Below are 17,095 nucleotides of genomic sequence, written 5' to 3'. Positions count from 1 at the left end.
CGATGATGGAATCGCGCCCCTTGGTCTCCACCCCGGGCACCTTCCCTGCCTCGCCTTGTCTTTCCCTCCTTCCGCCATGAATGTGTCAGAGGTGGGCGGCGTGGGTAAGGTACGTATCTTTGTATCTCGTCTGAGTCCCGTCGTCGTCGTCACTGACAAGAGGGTGGCTTGCTTCATCCTCCATTTCGACGCAACATCCATATAAACTCGTCTTCCCCCTTCATTACGGTCACCGTTTTCCTTCTCCTCATCTCATCCATCAACAGCTCTTTGGGTTTTGTCTATTTTCCCTACTTGAACACGATCCTCTTGGCCATACATAGGTCCATCGACTTACACCATCTACTACCACCACTGCAATAACATCACCACCATCCATCATGGCTAAGAAGGCTGTTCACTTTGGCGCTGGCAACATCGGTAGGTACACATTTGATCGCTCCTAGTCTTTATGCTAATTCCCCAGGCCGTGGCTTTGTCGCCTGCTTCCTCCACAACTCTGGCTACGACGTCGTCTTTGCCGATGTCAACGACACCATTGTCAACCTCATCAACGAGACCCCCTCATACCGTGTCATCGAGGTCGGCTCTGAGGGTACCACCGAGAACACCATCACAAACTACCGAGCCATCAACTCGCGAACCCACGAGGAGGATCTGATCGAGGAGATCCGCACAGCAGAGGTCGTCACCTGCTCCGTCGGCCCCAACATCCTCAAGTTCATCGCTCCCGTCATTGCCAAGGGTATCGACCGCCGATCAACCGACGACGCTCCCCTGCACGTTATTGCTTGCGAGAACGCCATTGGTGCCACTGATACCCTTGCCGAGCACATCAAGGACCCCCGCAACACCTCCCCCGAGCGTCTTGAGGACCACCACCTCCGCGCCCGCTACGCCAACTCTGCTATTGACAGAATTGTCCCCGCTCAGGACGCCGATGCCGGTCTTGATGTTACCCTCGAGAAGTTCTTTGAGTGGGTTGTTGACCGCACTCCCTTCGAGGATGTTGGCATTCCCGACATCAAGGGTATCAACTGGGTTGACAACCTCGGCCCCTTCATTGAGCGCAAGCTCTTCACTGTCAACACTGGCCATGCCACCGCTGCCTACCACGGTTACAACCGAAGAAAGCGCACCGTCTACGATGCTCTTCAGGACAAGGAGATCATGGCCGAGGTCCGAGGTGCCCTCATGGAGACCAAGTCTCTGATCGTCTCCAAGCACGCCATCGATGAGGAGGCCCAGGCTGCCTACGTCAACAAGATTGTCAAGCGAATTGGCAACCCTCATCTTGAGGATGCCGTCGAGCGCGTTGGCCGTGCCCCTCTCCGAAAGCTCTCCCGCAAGGAGCGCTTCGTCGGCCCCGCCGCTGAGCTTGCCGAAAACGGCCAGTCCATCAAGTACCTCCTCGACGCCATCGAGATGGCCTTCCGTTTCCAGGAAGTCGAGGATGACGAGGAGTCTAAGCAGCTTGCCAAGATCATGTCCGAGAACGGACCCGAGGATGTTGTCAAGCAGGTCTGTGGCATTCAGGACAGCGAGAAGATCTTCCCCCAGCTTGTGCAAGTTGTGCAGCGCGTCCAGGCCGACAGCGCCGAGGACTAAGCGATCCGACAATTACTCAATTTAGAAGAGACGGAACAGGGCCAGAACAGGACAATGGGTGGCCCGCGGCGTTACGAGAAATGACATGTTTGTTCTTTACCGGAAGCATGGCGCTAGGACGGATTGGATTGGATTTGGGTCTTCACTTCGAAGCCTGCCTTTCGAGGCCACAGTTATAGATTGATTAGGAGCATGAATACATCGGTTCCTCAATATCATCCATCGCCTGAATTATCGTGACTTTTCTGGTGATGCATCATGTGAGGTCAAATTAAGCAACCAAGGTTACGCCATGTCATGGCAGTGAAACATGGCTTACTCTTGTGGTATGTAGGATCGTCAAGTACCAAGACTTGCTGACGGATGACGATACTTGGCCGATACATGTACTTGGCTGACGATACCTGATACTTGGATGCTTTGAAGTTTATTACGTTGCATTTGTTGTTACTTACGAAGCTATCGTGGTGTCTAACGTAAACACCCAATTCTCACTGATGGGGACGCTAATTTTGCCAGGGTCTGACCATTCAACCCTGACCGACTGGCGACGGTGTCCTGAGGAGGCGAAGATCTTGGTCTCCAGGCAGAAGTTGTCTCTTTCATCTATGGCTTTGATGTGATCAACGTTCAAGATATTGCAGCATGGCTAAATGGACGCTCTGGCTGGTGAGCTTTGCAGCTCTGTCGGCCGCATCAATCACGGTTCAAGTCTCAGACGTTGAGCCCATCCCTCTCCGAAACGAAGGCATCGCCAAGTCTGTAGATGATCTGTTTCGTCGCAGCTGTCCTGAAGAAGTCAGCGAAAACTCTGAAGATCCCCAACATTCGCTCCTCTTGTCGTCATTCAGCAACCTCGAAAACACGTATCCCTCTTCAGATGGCTTCATCCGCGGGGCACTTGACGCATGGGCTCACCATCAACATCTCCAACTTCGCCCCGACGAGGTCTGGTTTGAGATTCTCGCCCAACTCAACTTTTACATGGGCGCGCATGCCGAGGATCTGAGAGACTTGTTTGTCCAACACGCAAAGAAGGAGGAGATTCTTGTCAAGGAGGTTTCGTGGGAGGACATCATCGCCGCTTTTGGGGGCGAGATTCAGAAGAGGGTCAAGACGGACTGGCTGCTCGATTGGGTCATGCCTGGGTTCAGCACTACTACGAGGGATGATGAAGTTACTGCTACGGTTTTGATGATGGGGTTGATGCAGTATTTTTTTGAGTTTAGTGGCATGGTTGTTTGTGGGATACCCAGTGTCACGCTTCTTGGGGAGAGAGAGGATTGGGTTAGGTTGCTCGACAAGATTGATCGTCTGAAGGATTTCGGTCAAGAGCCTGCTCGGTTTGCGAAGAACCTTCGGCCTATTCTCACTCGTTTCGTTGGAACTTGGGATCATCCGGATAGCGAAGAGACAAAGTCTTTCTGGGAGCAGATTGTCCGGGCAAAGAAAAAGTTTTCTTGTGGCGAAGGAGCTGTGGAATGGGGTGTTTCGGGATGGATCACGGGGTTTCTTCACTTTCAGCGTTCTGGAGCGCCGAGGATTGATCCAAGGGAAGAGGTCTGGGTTGGTAAGGATTCTGTCGTTTTGGACGGGGTCGTTTACGAGTCTGAGGCGATGGAGGATATTACGATTGGGTACGCCAAGGCGCCGCTCAAGATGGTCGACCATCCGACTCCAGGGACGGATACAATGGCGTATCTTCTAGCGGGAAATGTCGGAGTTGAGAGGAAGGAAGAGGATGGAAGGGTTACGGCAAGGCCTGTCAGTGGATGGTTCATGTATACACCTGCAGACGCCAACTCTACGGCTGGGCCTTTGTTCGGGAACCGGATGGAGTTGGAAGTCATTGCGGAGGGAATCGACACATGTAAAGGCACAAAAGTCGAGAGACCAGATCTGTAGAGGGAGATTTGGTTGGTCAAGCTATGTAGAGGTTCAAGTCCATTGGGAAACTACCGAGGTCATGCATGCAAACAATGTTTCATTTAGAATGTTTCCTGCTTAACAGCAGTATCCGGGGATGGCACCGACTGTATCACCTAGGAATCCCCAGGGAGGGTTGCAGCCGGTTCCACCGCCCTGCTTGTTCTCCTTGTTGAAGAGGTAGTATTTGCCTAGAGAGTTAGTTGAAGTTGGGATATGAGGGTGTTTGGACTTACCGTCGAGGCAGCGACACATGCTTGGGACGCAGCAACCGGGGACTTGACTGGGAATTGTTAGAAGATGTATGGAGTTGAGGAGGGTAGACTTACTAGGGCTTGCAGCCGCTGTCAGGGTCAATAGGGTCGACGACGATTGACGCGGCGTCGATGGGTTCGATGACAACAGGCTGGAGAGGAGGAAGGGCAAGGGCGAGACGGCCGAGGAAGATGACGGAGGTGAAGAAAGCGACCTTCATGGTGTGCAATGTAGTTGACTTGATGTTGGCTTGATGTTTTTGTTATGAGTTGTGGATGAGTTGCTGGACGGGAATCATCGTGGGTAGATATACTCCTCACGATGACTTATTTTTAACTCTTCGAGATAATAATACCTCGTCCTTTCAACCAAGATAGCCTACGAGTTCTCTCGTGACATCAAAGCCCAAGTGCACATTCACATAACTCAAAGAAACATGTTCCACCGAGTCATTCTTTCACACAGACACACTATCCCTGCAGACTGGTTTTAAAAACGGAAACACCTCTCCTGCTTCTTTGTCCACGCTCCAGTTCTCAGGTGTGCTGATGTGTCGCTCAAACACTGAGCTAAGGCGGTAGCTGCGGCCGTCCTCGCAGGGCTCGAGGATTGACCGAGGGTCGGTGTGCGGCCAGTTGACGTTTAGGGACTTTGAGACTATGGCGCGGTATTCGTTGAAGCGGGACCAGTCCATGGTTTGGATTACTGCGTCGCGGACTTGAGGCCTGTGGTTGTTAGTGTTTGCTGTTTCAGATGTTCATCTAAGTCAGATGTTCATCTGGTCAAAGGACTCACCAGATTATCACGTCGATCCACGCCGGATGCGGCACACTCGTCTGTAGCTTGGTAGGTCGTATAAAGGCCGGGAGTTGTTCATAGCTCTCTTTTGTGCGACAGATGTACCAACGAAGGAGGTGCGAAAGAACGAACAGGAAGCCCACCCGCGGGAGGAGGGACTGCAAGGGCGAACGTTGGACCTGTGCGGCTGCGGCGTCTGAGATGGAACAGCTCTGTGGGTCGCGGGGTTTCCCTGCTCTGAAGAGTGACGAGATGCTTGGGAAGGGAGCTGTTGTTTGGCGGAGGCCATGACGACGGAATTCGTCGGTTGTGGTGAGGATTACGACGTCGAGTTGGGTTGTTGCTGAGAGGAGAAGGGGGATTGACTTCCAGGCTGGAGGGGATTGAGGGATGCTGAAGTTGAAGTGGTTGGACCAAGGGAGTGGTCTTGATGGGGACCCGAGGGGTTGGGTGTAGCTGTAGACTGGGGTTGGTGGTATGTCGAGGTCCCAGGATGTATCTGAGAGACTTGAGTCGAGAGGGGGTAGGTCGAAGTCGGTATATGAGCTGAGGCTTGGATCATAGTCGAGTGAAGGAAGAGTTCCATATGGCTGAGAGAGGACATCCTCTTCCACCTTATCCTCGATCCACTCAATACCCCCCTTCTCTTCTGTCACTGCAGGCGGAAGCAACCTCAACGCAGTAAAAGTATCCGACCAAGATTTCTCCCTCGCCTGCGACCCCTGCAGTTCTCTTCTTGTGCTCTCGAGTTCTCTTGTCAGAGCTTCAACCTGTTGCTGTAGATGTTCGAGCTTGGTCTTGCGCTTGGCGCGGCAGTAGCGCTGGTTCTCGCGGTCAATGGAGCGCTTGCTCTCAATCTGCGAGGGCGTCATGTTTGCGACGCGACGGCTTGCGTTGGCTAGCTCGCGTTTGGAGATGGAGTCTGGCGGCATGATGATCTTCAGTGGATTTGAAAAGGATCAATCTAGAACTTTTTGTTATGGGGAACGAGCCATTCAATTCATGGGTAATGTCGCTGCTTGTTAAATGGGGTTCGGCTATTGCGAGAGAGGGGATGGCGATTGCGTCAGCCTGTGCCCAGGGAAAAGACGCCATATAGACTCGACGTTATTCGTCTTTTGGGATCCGGAACGTCGGGAGGGGTTCTTGATGTGATTGCGTATAAGGCTAATGCAGTCGCTTATCTTGGGAATCTTGGGAGGTGTCATTCGGAGATGTGGTGTTGTTGTTTGGATTGAGGTCGGTCGTGATCACTGCCGTACAGTTAGGTAAGCAGAGTGTGAGGATTCTACAAATTAGGATTATACTCATCGAATGATGTTTTGAGAGTTTTGTTTACTCTTTGTTAAGGCTGTTCCTATTCTTAGCATAGGCCCTCATGTTCGGTCAGAGAGGTCTTTGATGGAGTCGGCCAAGCCATCTTCACACAAGTTGACAGCGTATCTAGTCGTATTGGGTCTTGCCGTCTGTTCAGATACCAGAAATTCGCCTTGTTGGGTACTTTACCTTGTTATTCTCCTGATGGGGCATTGCCTTGGAAGTCTCCAGTCTCGGCCATGCTCTTCTGCCTACTTGGGCCATTGGTGTCGATGATCAAGCGGGCACTGACAACGACTGTAGCGAACTGGCAACGCCGGTGGCAGCAACAATCCAAGTTGTTTTTCTTTTTTTATGCTGCATGGCTTTTGTTTCCCCTTCCTCATCATCACCAACAAAAGTCTTTTCCTCGCAGCCATCGCCATCTCGCTTCTTATCGCTACCATGTATGAAGAAAGATTCACCAGGGTTATAGGATGCGGAGCCATCCTATTCGTCCAAGAAATTAAACACAACGGTGTCGTTTATCTCCCGGACCATCCACTTCCCAACCTCGAGGAGAGACAGTTGATGTGGAACGGCGCTGGACTTCCGCCAACCGACACGCCCTTCCAGATCGAACTCCCCGCCGGCTTTGACTTTGGCAAGTATGTTTGGGTTAGACACGGCGCCCAATGGGCCGCCATCTAGAAGGCAGGCCGTTTCCAATATGAGCTTCGCTTCTCTTGGGCCTACAAGCACCCCATCCCCGACGGTACACCCTTCGTTGGCGACGTTCGTCATGCCGGCATCGCAAAGGTCCCCCGCGTTTTGGTCCTCGGGTACGTCATAGACCCGGACTCGGACTTTGTCATCTGGGACAACAACATGTGGCACTTTTGGCGTATGGTGTGTTGTTGGTGGGCTAGCTTTTGCCTCGGGAACGACGTCTCTTTATGGGAGTATCTCAGCGGCTAGAAGTCGGATCGAGACCTCCGCGTGATGGGAGACATGACGGCCGAAGAGTTTTACCCGTGGGTGGCTTCCCTACAGCCATTGTGAGTCGGGGATAACATCTAGATTGAATGGAACTGACAATCTGTAGGGAAGTATCATCTACCGGAAAGCATGTCGACCGCACCGAGCAGACGATGCCAGCCAACAAGAGAAGAATGCTCAACGACGGCGGATTTATGGAAAAGTAGATGGCTGCCATGGGTGTGAGGGGGATCATCTGTTGCAATAGATGGCTGTGTCAGGCTGAATGATGGTGGTTAGGCTGTGGATACGTCTCGAACGGAAAGATAATGAATCACGGATGGCAATATGATTGCGAAATGATTCCCACCTCAACCGTTTCTTGACTCCATGGCCATACATTGCGACATGGACATTCTAGAAGATCGGTGCTTAGGGTAGAGGTGAAATGCACCAAGGTCAACTCTCCCTACTTAAAGGTACATCTACCAAGACCCTTTGCCTCTGGAGCAGGATGATGGCTATTTGAGTGAAGCGATAATGGCATGCGAGGGGACGGAACAGCATCAATATGGAAGGTTCTTCTGGGACGAGACTACGCCATCACAAAGGCGGCCATGCGGTCGCGCTCATCAGCAGCCGTACTCGGTCACTCAGGCTCTAGTTTTCGGCTTCTTCAAGTCTCTTGGGTCTAGTCCGGCGGAATTCCGTCCTCAATTGACAAGGTCCTATCCCCTGTCGGAGGGTGGGTTATCCGTCCCTTTACCTTGCTAGACTCATGATAATATCGGTAGGGCCTTGTGCCGCTGGCCATGTCCGGAAGTCGGATCTGACGAGGTCGATTCGAGAGTCAAGGGAGCGAGGTTGTCCTGTGCGCTCTGGCCACTGGGTTCTTTGATCTCAACCACCACCCATCTGCCATCAACATCAGCTGCGTCAATAGCCATAACCCACGACCCGTTATCCGATCTTGCCCTCCATTTCATTAATGCATAAGCCTCCATCTCTACTCCGTATCCGTCGGCCATCCGCCCCGTGAAATGACATGTCGAATTGACTTTGGCCAAGACGGACCCTTGTTTCGCTTGGCAGTCCTTGCTACGTAATGCGTCGAGGCTTGGTGAGTCGGTAAAATCCGAGGGGATCCACAATAAAGACACTCTGAATTGTCCCAATAGGTGGAGGATAGTTTCAGTGTGGCTAACAGACCGACCGACCCAGACCGACCCCTCCGGTCTGTCGGTCTGGGTTTGTCGGGGCCCCCGGTCTGTCGGTCTAGGTCTGCCTGGCTTCAGTGGCCCGGTCGGTCTAGGTCTGGCAGTCTGATCACGTACTGCTTAAAAAAAAGGGGGGCTTGTCAAATGACTACAAAATGAAACCCTTTTGCTCTTCGTACCCAAGCATTAACTCCTACACTACTAGCCCTCTCATCAACCAGTGCTTTTGGAGTTGATCTGCCTCGACTATATCAGGTGCTAGCCTATTGCGCTCATCCGTGATCATCTTCTTTGTCTGGCTAAACACTCTCTCGCATTCAGCACTCATGCCAGGAATTGAGAACAGATCTAGCGCCATTCGATACAAGACTGGATATTCTAATTGATGTCGGCTCCACCATTCAAGAGGGTTTGCAACGTCTAGATCTTGGGGGTAGATTGGCCGTGCCTGGAACAAGTCAAGCTCGCTAACTGCCTTGGCCTTCTTTCGTTGTGTATGCAATGAGCGGATTGACCTCTTCCCAAATGAACTGTAGTCGTTAACATCAGCTTCGATCTCATCGGGTTCGTCTTCCCAAAGACCCGCTTGGGCTTGAGTTTCAACTTCATCCTGTCGAACGTATTCATCAAATAGGCCACCCACAGCGGACTCCATGTCGCTATACCACTGCGGTCTATTCATCGCGTTTTTCCAGTGCCGCTCAAAGTAGTCAAACCCATAAGATGGGTGAAGCGCTAGCGCTGCTCGGTAGACGGGTGTATGGTCCGTTTTGACGTAATAGTCTTCAAGCTTCGCCCATCCGCAGTCAATTCCTGACTTAAAGTGGGAGGCTTCCTCGAACCGAGTTTCCTCCGCGGCCTGCTTGAATTTGACGAACAAATAGTCCATGGTCTTGAGAGTTTCCCATATGGCACCATGCCCGCCCTCTGCGCCCGGTTTACTGGCGTTGCCCTCCATAGTCTTCGTAAGGATGTAAAACGGCTTCAGGAAGTCGTGGAAACGCTCCAGTTCAGCCCAGTCCGTGGCGTTCAGGAAATCTTTCGTCAAGTCACGGTGAACAGGATCACTTTTGGGCTTTTGCCAGCGAGATTGATAGAGCTCGATGGCGCTGCGCAGTTCGAGTGCTAGGATAAGCCGGTCCTACGTCAGCACAAACGTCCAGTAGAGGCGGATGACGGAAATTTACCGCGTCTGATCATAATGTAAATGGAATTCCAGCGTGTCTTGCCATCAACGACGACCTCCAATGTAAATATCACATCGTCCCCTGCGAGCTCGGTCTGTAAACGCCGCAGCGCCTGTCGTCGCTGGTCCGTCCGACGGATATAGGTAGCAAGGTTGTGGAGCCGACCAATGGCCCCCTTCTTAGCCCAAATATCGAAACTGAATTCATCCGTAGCCCCACGAAGCTCCGCCTCGAATTTAGCGACGTTTGAGCCGAAGATAACAGCCCGGACAACCAGATTGATAATGTGGCCTATGCAGCGTAAGCGACGGCGGCCGACGTCCATCGGGAACCATCTAGCCAGAGCCTCTAGGCAAGTATCGTTGCTTTCGGCGTTATCAAGCATGAAGTATCCAAGCTTTGATCCCATTTCATAGCGATCGATTACCTCCTTGACATACGGAGCCATATTCTCTCCAGAGTGTGGACCAACGAGGCGTGGCAGTCCAAGAAGGACATCCCGCTTTTCGCCCTCGCTGTCAACAAAGTGACCGACAATGCCGATATAGTGGAACCCGTTTGAAGCAGTCCAGAGATCAAAGCTTAGGTGAGTGGAGCTCTTTGCGCCCTGAACAAGATTGAAGATGATCTGTTGTCTGGATTCAAAGGTTTGACGGATCCACGAGCAGACCGTTGTGTGATGCTCAGGAAGCAGCCGACTCGCAAGCTCCCCACCGTTTGCTATCAGCCACCGAAGCCGCTCGCTTGATGCTTGCCGGAAGGTGATATCTTCGAGGATGACCCAATCCACGAAGCGAGATTTCCATGACCTTTCATCGAAGTGGGAGGCCAGCTGAAAGCCTAGGCTAGCCTGTCGCGACAAAGGACGCACAGAAGAGGGCGTTGACGTGGCTGCCAAGGTAAACGGAGTTGTCAAGCTGGGATTGATGCCACCAAATTCTGTGATCTGGTGCTGACGGAGTAGGTGCCTCGCGGCGTGGGCTGTCCCCGATGAGGCGTACAGAGCCGTCGAATAGCTCCTCTTTTCATGGCAGAGTCTGCAAAGCCAGTAACGTACCCCCTTGTGCTCTAAATTTGCACCATGTTGATATATCCATGACTCCTTCATCTTTGTGCCGACGACCCGTCTATGACGAGGTCTCTTTTTGACGCCCACAAGTCTTTTTCCACAGTGCCATATATTCTCCCAATCGATGTTGAATTCACACTGGGAAGCATCGCCTGCCGTGGTCCCCGGGGTGGTATCGGTCGAGGTTGAAGGCAAATAAGACGTAAGAGACTGTGGTATAGACGGCACGGGGCTCGAATTCCTGCTAGAAGATATCATGATGCGGGTATGGATATGGATGCGCACATACAGAACATGAGCGAGAATGTTTGCAATAGTTTGTTCGCAAGTGCCGACGCGCCAGGTGAGTAAACAAAAACCTACCCCTGATTCCTAGGGGCATAGGGGGCCAGTGGCGGCACTGAAACACACTAGCCCATTTCGGCCAACCCAGGCCGACTCAGACCACCCAGTCAGACCGGCCTGTCCGGTCTGACGGTCTGACGAGAATTGGCCGGTCTGTCGGTCTGCGGTCTGTCAGACGGACTCAGACGGTCTGCCAGACGGTCTGTCTGTTAGCCACACTGGATAGTTTACAGTTGGAATGGTCCGTTCAAAGTCCGGCCGAGACGGGACCACCTGACGGACGTCAGCCGACGGGAGCAGGCATGTTGATGCAGGAACAGAACTATGATGCTGTAGTTTACGATAAAGACGAGCTGTTTGGGGACCGAATAGGAACATTAGAGTTCGATTCTTGTCGCGGTTTAGTTTATGAAGGACTGCCAGGCCGGATCTCACGACTCGTGCTGTTATCCTCCCCATCAAGGTCTTTGGGCACATATAGGCGCATTGTCCTTGGCGAAACCTTATTCTGAGATAATACTACATTGTACCTAAAATCTGACTATCTTAACATCTTGTCAATGCTATAGTTGCTCGCACCCTGGACCGCGATCTGCAATTTTCGTGTTGGTAATTATACCGACGGGAAACCCGGTTTCATGATGGAGAGAGCTGAAACCTTATTTCTCAATCGGTTCACGAGAGATCCATAGGTCTCTTATGCATAAAAGGTCGCGACGGCCTCGATGTTGAACCACGACAACTCATCTCGCCTCAGTTCCTCTCTCCACAACCACCACCTCCATTCGTATGTATAATCCCCATATTGGTCCGACCTAGCTAACGTCACAAGACCATGAAGTTCACACTCCCCGTCCTCGCTGCCTTGGCTCCCGCCGCCCTGGGCCAGCTGATCCAGGTTGAGGTCCGCTACAGCGACCACCAAGTTGACGTTGGAAACCTTGACCTGTTCAAGGAGACCTGGGAGAAGATCTACGCCGCTGACGGAAACGGTCGAAGCGTCGTCTCCGACACTTTCTACGACACCTTTGCTGATGGCTGCACCCATTACACAAAAGATGGCAACCGCCGTGTTAATGTCCGCATCAACGGCCAGTGGGGTCGCATCCCCAACCTTGGCCTCAACGACGCCCGTGAGGCGCTCGTCAAGTCTCTCTGGGAGGTTCTCAGGGAAGTCAGCAACCCTCAGGGCTGGGACGTCTTTACCAACTGCTACGGAACGACCTGGCAAGAGGGAGTCCCCCGATGGCAGGGACCTCACGCCTGTGGAGGCAAGGACGCGACTGTCCGATCCGAGTGCCTTTGCGATATCGGCAGCGCTCAGTGCGAGCACCACTCTTGGGGACACAAGGTTCCCTCCATGATCAAGGCGAACCTGTACCGCGACGGCGTCCTGCTGGCTGACAGCCTGGAGATTGAGTTTGCTTCGACCAACAAGGAGGAGGATGGTGGTTGCGGCGCTGTGGGCACTATTGTTAGCACCTTGGCTGGCTTCCTGCCCGGCCCTGGCTCTCTCTTTGCTACTGGCGTTGACGTCTTCTGTGGTCTTTGAGGGGGCTTTGGTTCATCGTGTGTATAGAGGTGCGAGAAGGGGCATTAAATCGGGGCTGCATATCGAGGGAGTTGCTGGGAGATGCTTTCTAGAGGCCTTTCTATTCTTTAGCTACCATTATTTCTCTGTCTTGTATAAAAACACTTTGTCAAGCCTCGATTGATCATCTGAACCCATTTTTGGTTCGCTACAGCATCCAAACCCTGCTCATTGTCGTTTTTGCCCCAGACTACTCATCCCTGCCCAAGGCTGTTGCCGTCTGATCTCAATTTTCTCGACAGGAACAACATAATCGCGAACATGGAATCCCCTGGCTTCGTCGTCAAGTCTTATTCGCTGACAGCTTGGTCGAAGCTCTCTATGAGTATAGACCGCCTTCTTGAGGCTCCTCCACATAACCCCCTGAAAACCCACAATGGCCTGGCTTGCCAACTACCAAATCATCCTCAGGATGGGCCATGGCTCCCCACCGTAATGGGACGAGAGGATCATCTGGCCTTTCAGTTCCCTCAAGACCATGACAAGCTGCCGCTATCCCCAAGCTGCAGCTTCCCACGACAGGCATGGCAGTTGGTAGTCGGCGGCAGGCTATTATTACAACAGCTAGTGCCATGATTATTCCTGCGACAAAAACCGCCACAATGGCCATGGGCGAATAGCCACAAGTTGTGATAAACTCTTTCTCGAACTCGATTGGAACAATGAATATGCTCTGAGACAGCATCCAGTGCATCGTCATAGACATGAGGATCAAAGGAATGCTCCAACGGTAGGGCAGCTGCAAAAAGTATCGTGCTCTCTGCTCGCCTCTCGGTTTTGACGACACTCGTAACCCGTTTCTCTTTCGTCCAAAGTCGCTCCACTCGTTGGCTGCTAGCATGCCCGTGAAGAGGGCATTGTATTGAAAGTATAAGCTAGAGAAGACGAGATGGGGCAAACTGGCGAGTAGAACACTCTGAGTCATTGTCAAGCTGTCGCTGGCGCCGCCCCCTGTTCTCTTGATAAGGGTCAATTCTGTTACGGCACCGAAACCGAGCCTCCATAGAGTTCCTGGAATTCCCATGTCTTTTAGGTCTGGAAGCCGACGGATGCTAAAGATGAGGAAGAAAAGAACCAGTGAGAGAGAGACCAAGTACCTAGAGCCAGCCCTCATTAGTTTACATTTGTACTTGGATTCGTGGTGGGGAGAAAGACTTGCAAGAGCATACTGGCTTTCCATCGGCGTGGGCTGATGGCTGATCCCCACAGACTCCTGTCTAGGGACCACGCCCGAGGTCCGGTCCAATCCTGGAGATTCTTCTGCCTGATGTCATCAACTGAAGCAAGACAACCCCCACTAGAGAAGGCATCCGGAACAGTCAGGAAGGACTCGATTGCGTCGCCAAGAACGAACAAGGCTACATCTGGAGGCCTTGAGGCAATGTAAAATAGCACGATAGCCTTGAGGGCATTCGAGACTAACACGAACGCCATGAAGGTAGGGCTAAAGGTAAGCTGGCATTTTTCTTCCTTTGGCTTGCTGTAGCAATACTCGACAGTGTCGCACCAAGGCGCCCATGTATCTGCTGCTTTCTCCAAGGCAGGCATGTTGCCGTGGCAAGGACCCTTGTAGCTCTCGGTGCAATTGGAATCGCCACATATCCAGTAATAGACCGTCTCGAGTCTTTGGGGGACGATGTTGATATTCTTTCGAAATGTAGCCTTGCCCTGTAACTCGGGATCCTGTGCAATAGCTGTGACGAGTATGAGACTCTCGTGGGAGGTCTGGAACGAAGTCGCAAACTGGCGGATGCACTCCAAGTTGGTGAGTTTTTGAAGTTCGTTCTTAACACCCATTCTCTCCAATATTTTCCATTTTTCTCTTTCCTCGAGCATGATTTGCCTAACCTCCTCAACCACCTCTTCTTTTGCACTCTCGGTCGCATGCTTGCCCAGATCCTTGATCGCTTCATCGGTACGGCCATTGTCACTGACGTTCCAATGGCGTTGAAAGAATTGGTACTGTTCCGAGTTCATGTTTTCTAATCGAGAGTCGACGGTCCAAATGTCGTAGCTCACTGTTGCAAGAGATGAAAACACGACCGAGTTATAACTGACAGCCCCAACTTAGTGCTCAGGTTTGACACGAAACAGAATTCTAGACTTACACGAGATGCAACGGCAATGACGTAACAGCCAACACAAGCCATAAGCGGTATCGGTTCTTAGGGATGTGATTGAGATTGTGTGCGCTTGGTACACCAATGTCTAGCCATTTCCCCTCAAAGTGTGCCTTGTCGATGTCGGCACGAGTGGGGGCACAGATGCATTGCATGGCATAGTTGCTGGCGGCTAGTAGGACGGAGCTGAGGGCGTTGATTAAAAGATGTAGCCCAGAATTCCATAGGCGCATGTCTGAACACCGGCCTTCTCGAAGAACTGGCAGGCCGATCTTGTTCTTCTTGTTCCGTGTTGTAGCCCATAGAGTGACAGCGAGGTTGATAATGAAGACGACGGCGCAGCTGGCGGTACCGAGTAAGAGACTGAATCTCCAGCCTGATTGGAACTGGGGTTTACGAGGGGTCTCAGACGCGGCTTGCTCGCTTCTGTCGTCGGAATGGAGTGAAGTCCAACTCGATCGAGAGTAGGACCATTCACTCAGCTCCATCGCCATGGTGGAAAGAAGTTGTACCCATGGATGATCGATTTAACAGGGGAGCGGCCAGTACATAGGTTTATAATGGTCAGCCAAGTTACCGCTGAGGCGGCGCAGATGCGTTATTGTCACGATGCATAGCCGCAACGCCCGGTGGGAACTTGATACCCTTTCAGGCTCGCGATAGGGCTGCTTTATTTAGCTCACATGTCACAGCAGATGCATGGCACGCGGGTGAAGGATTACAAGGCCGCTCGCCCTAGAGAAATTGTATATGGACCGGCCATGTTTTCTTTCACCCGCGCGCCTGGTACCCAACACGGCAGGATTGTCAGGCATGCAAGCCTCTTATCATAGCGAGGCAGACGCTGACTTGGCAGCTGAATCCTTCGGCTGATGATTAGGATGCGTCGGGGGGATAGTAAAATCAGGCTCGGGACTCGGCAGAGGGGTGCTCTTGGCTGCAGGCCGAGGACCATAGAACCAGGCTCTGCTAACCAGGGGCTTGTGTATTGCTGGTTAATGAATTCTTGACATAGAGCTGCCCAAATCTTGGAGCAAGAATTAGGAAAGAAAAAGATTATTCTACTAATCCGGTTCGTAGGCACTTGAGGTGAAGGTCAAGAACGAGTTGATAAGGCTGAAATTGGGTTTAACCGCCTCAAGTAAGCATAACCGTGGCTTGCATCAACCGGCGGTTAAATTGCACCATATCCCTGCCCTATCTTATCCCCGCATTATTACTCTGGGCGACTGTTAAACCGCGGGTTATCCACCTATATGAAAAGAATTGCAAATAATTAACAACTGGCCCCTGGTCTTGTACCATTATCCATTTCTCAATCTACCCTACTGCCGAGATTTGATCACCCAGTCGGGACAGAGAAACGCGCCGCTTTCGACATGGCATTTAATACTCCAATTCGTACAGCCCTGCAAGAACGCCAGACAGCTTACGGGTTTTGGCTGACGTACGTAAAAACCTTGTGGTTGTGTCTCGTGCTGGGCACTTCACATTCACCGCAACTAACACGTTGGGTCATGATAGGTTACCAAGCTCTGCTATTGCACGTTCTGTCCTTCGTTCAGCATCTTTATCTCCTTCCTCTAACTTCCACTGGGTGTTGATTGATGCTGAACATGGGTTGATCTCTGACAAGGACTATTATGAGGTATTTTGCAAATTGGCGCATCTTATTCGGAGCACACGCTAATTTCATGCTTTAGTTGACTAACGCAGTTGCTTCTGAAGGAGCGAGTCCGATAATTCGTGTTCCCTGGAATGAGGAATGGATGATAAAGCGTGCTCTTGACGCTGGCTGCCATGGTATTTTGACGCCCATGTGCCATTCTGCAGTGCGTGAAAGCCCTGGCTACAACAAGCAATCATGTGCTAAAATCGCGGATAGGACGATGCGCGAAAGATTGTTCAGTACTCCAAGTACCCTCCACTCGGATCTCGCGGGTATGGACCAATGTTTGCGACTCATTCTTTCCACGGGTTACCCGCTGGTCAGTACGATGAGAGGGCGAATAAGGACTTGCTGGTGGCGGTGCAGATTGAGTCCAGATCTGCAGTGGAGAATGTCGAAGAGATTGCCCAGGTAGAGGGGGTTGATGTTCTACTCATAGGTGAGTCTGGGCGTGTCGTTTTAGATCGAACGGCAGACTGATAGACTTCGTAGGACCTTTTGATCTCGCTAAGCAAATGGGAGTGACTAGAGGCTCAGAAGAGCATGAAGCGGCTATTCAGAAGACTCTTAAAGCAGCCAAGGTGGCTGGCAAGAAGGCTGCCATCTTTTGTAAGTCGAGGACCATATCGTTTGATGGAGGGCAGGAATCTGATGTGGTTACAGGCACGAATGGGGCCCAGGCTCGCTCTCGGGCGCAGGAGGGATTTGATATGGTTTCTATCATCACCGATCTCGGCGTTTTGGAGGAGGGAATGATACGGGAACTGGCTGTTGCCACGGATGGACAAGCACAGGAGAAGCAGAGAGACCAATACTGAGGTTATTTACTTCTCATGCTAAACAGCACAAAGTGTAATAGCGGCGTTGATAGATGCGTTAATTAAATCTGCTATCATGACTCTTTGAACACGCGCTTTCTTCGAGGGAGTTTCTCCAAGCATTTCGCATCTCATTGTACGTGTGTGGACTTGGTGACGTCTCAAAAGAAGCCACCAGCCACTATAACAAAGTACGCCGTTGTTGATACATGCGAACA

The 17,095-nt window shown here is 51.8% G+C and overlaps 8 protein-coding genes across 8 annotated transcripts; 5 read left to right on the top strand and 3 right to left on the bottom strand.

The window, feature by feature from the left end:
• Positions 1-380: 380 nt before the first annotated feature.
• MRS44_012103 (uncharacterized protein) lies at positions 381-1,608 on the top strand (the record flags this gene model as incomplete). Its single annotated transcript, XM_046276235.2, has 2 exons — positions 381-420; positions 467-1,608. 2 exons carry the CDS (start codon positions 381-383, stop codon positions 1,606-1,608), a joined length of 1,182 nt encoding a protein of 393 aa, XP_046133449.1.
• Positions 1,609-2,253: 645 nt separating this feature from the next.
• MRS44_012102 (uncharacterized protein) lies at positions 2,254-3,513 on the top strand (the record flags this gene model as incomplete). Its single annotated transcript, XM_046276236.2, has 1 exon — positions 2,254-3,513. The coding sequence occupies one exon, from the start codon at positions 2,254-2,256 to the stop codon at positions 3,511-3,513; it is 1,260 nt and encodes a 419-aa protein (XP_046133450.1).
• Positions 3,514-3,612: 99 nt separating this feature from the next.
• Positions 3,613-5,519, bottom strand: MRS44_012101 (uncharacterized protein; the record flags this gene model as incomplete). The annotated part of the gene is made up of 5 exons (XM_046283595.2): positions 3,613-3,725; positions 3,771-3,817; positions 3,864-4,003; positions 4,295-4,514; positions 4,585-5,519. The coding sequence occupies 5 exons, from the start codon at positions 5,517-5,519 to the stop codon at positions 3,613-3,615; spliced, it is 1,455 nt and encodes a 484-aa protein (XP_046133451.2).
• Positions 5,520-6,348: 829 nt separating this feature from the next.
• MRS44_012100 (uncharacterized protein) lies at positions 6,349-7,088 on the top strand (the record flags this gene model as incomplete). Its single annotated transcript, XM_065618682.1, has 4 exons — positions 6,349-6,561; positions 6,643-6,792; positions 6,865-6,941; positions 6,989-7,088. The coding sequence occupies 4 exons, from the start codon at positions 6,349-6,351 to the stop codon at positions 7,086-7,088; spliced, it is 540 nt and encodes a 179-aa protein (XP_065474754.1).
• Positions 7,089-8,271: 1,183 nt separating this feature from the next.
• On the bottom strand, positions 8,272-10,373 carry MRS44_012099 (uncharacterized protein; the record flags this gene model as incomplete). Its single annotated transcript, XM_065618681.1, has 2 exons — positions 8,272-9,203; positions 9,266-10,373. The coding sequence occupies 2 exons, from the start codon at positions 10,371-10,373 to the stop codon at positions 8,272-8,274; spliced, it is 2,040 nt and encodes a 679-aa protein (XP_065474753.1).
• A 1,141-nt stretch (positions 10,374-11,514) lies between these two features.
• On the top strand, positions 11,515-12,231 carry MRS44_012098 (uncharacterized protein; the record flags this gene model as incomplete). Its single annotated transcript, XM_046280066.2, has 1 exon — positions 11,515-12,231. One exon carries the CDS (start codon positions 11,515-11,517, stop codon positions 12,229-12,231), a length of 717 nt encoding a protein of 238 aa, XP_046133454.1.
• A 358-nt stretch (positions 12,232-12,589) lies between these two features.
• Positions 12,590-14,884, bottom strand: MRS44_012097 (uncharacterized protein; the record flags this gene model as incomplete). The annotated part of the gene is made up of 3 exons (XM_065618680.1): positions 12,590-13,281; positions 13,440-14,323; positions 14,379-14,884. The coding sequence occupies 3 exons, from the start codon at positions 14,882-14,884 to the stop codon at positions 12,590-12,592; spliced, it is 2,082 nt and encodes a 693-aa protein (XP_065474752.1).
• An 885-nt stretch (positions 14,885-15,769) lies between these two features.
• On the top strand, positions 15,770-16,877 carry MRS44_012096 (uncharacterized protein; the record flags this gene model as incomplete). The annotated part of the gene is made up of 6 exons (XM_046276237.2): positions 15,770-15,837; positions 15,915-16,038; positions 16,094-16,222; positions 16,276-16,498; positions 16,552-16,668; positions 16,723-16,877. 6 exons carry the CDS (start codon positions 15,770-15,772, stop codon positions 16,875-16,877), a joined length of 816 nt encoding a protein of 271 aa, XP_046133456.1.
• Between the last annotated feature and the right edge of the window lie 218 nt (positions 16,878-17,095).

Source organism: Fusarium solani (assembly GCF_023522795.1).
Source record: "Fusarium solani strain SB1 chromosome Unknown bctg00000008, whole genome shotgun sequence".
Classification (NCBI taxonomy): Eukaryota; Fungi; Ascomycota; class Sordariomycetes; order Hypocreales; family Nectriaceae; genus Fusarium; species Fusarium solani.
This window is presented reverse-complemented; position numbering and strand designations above follow the sequence as displayed.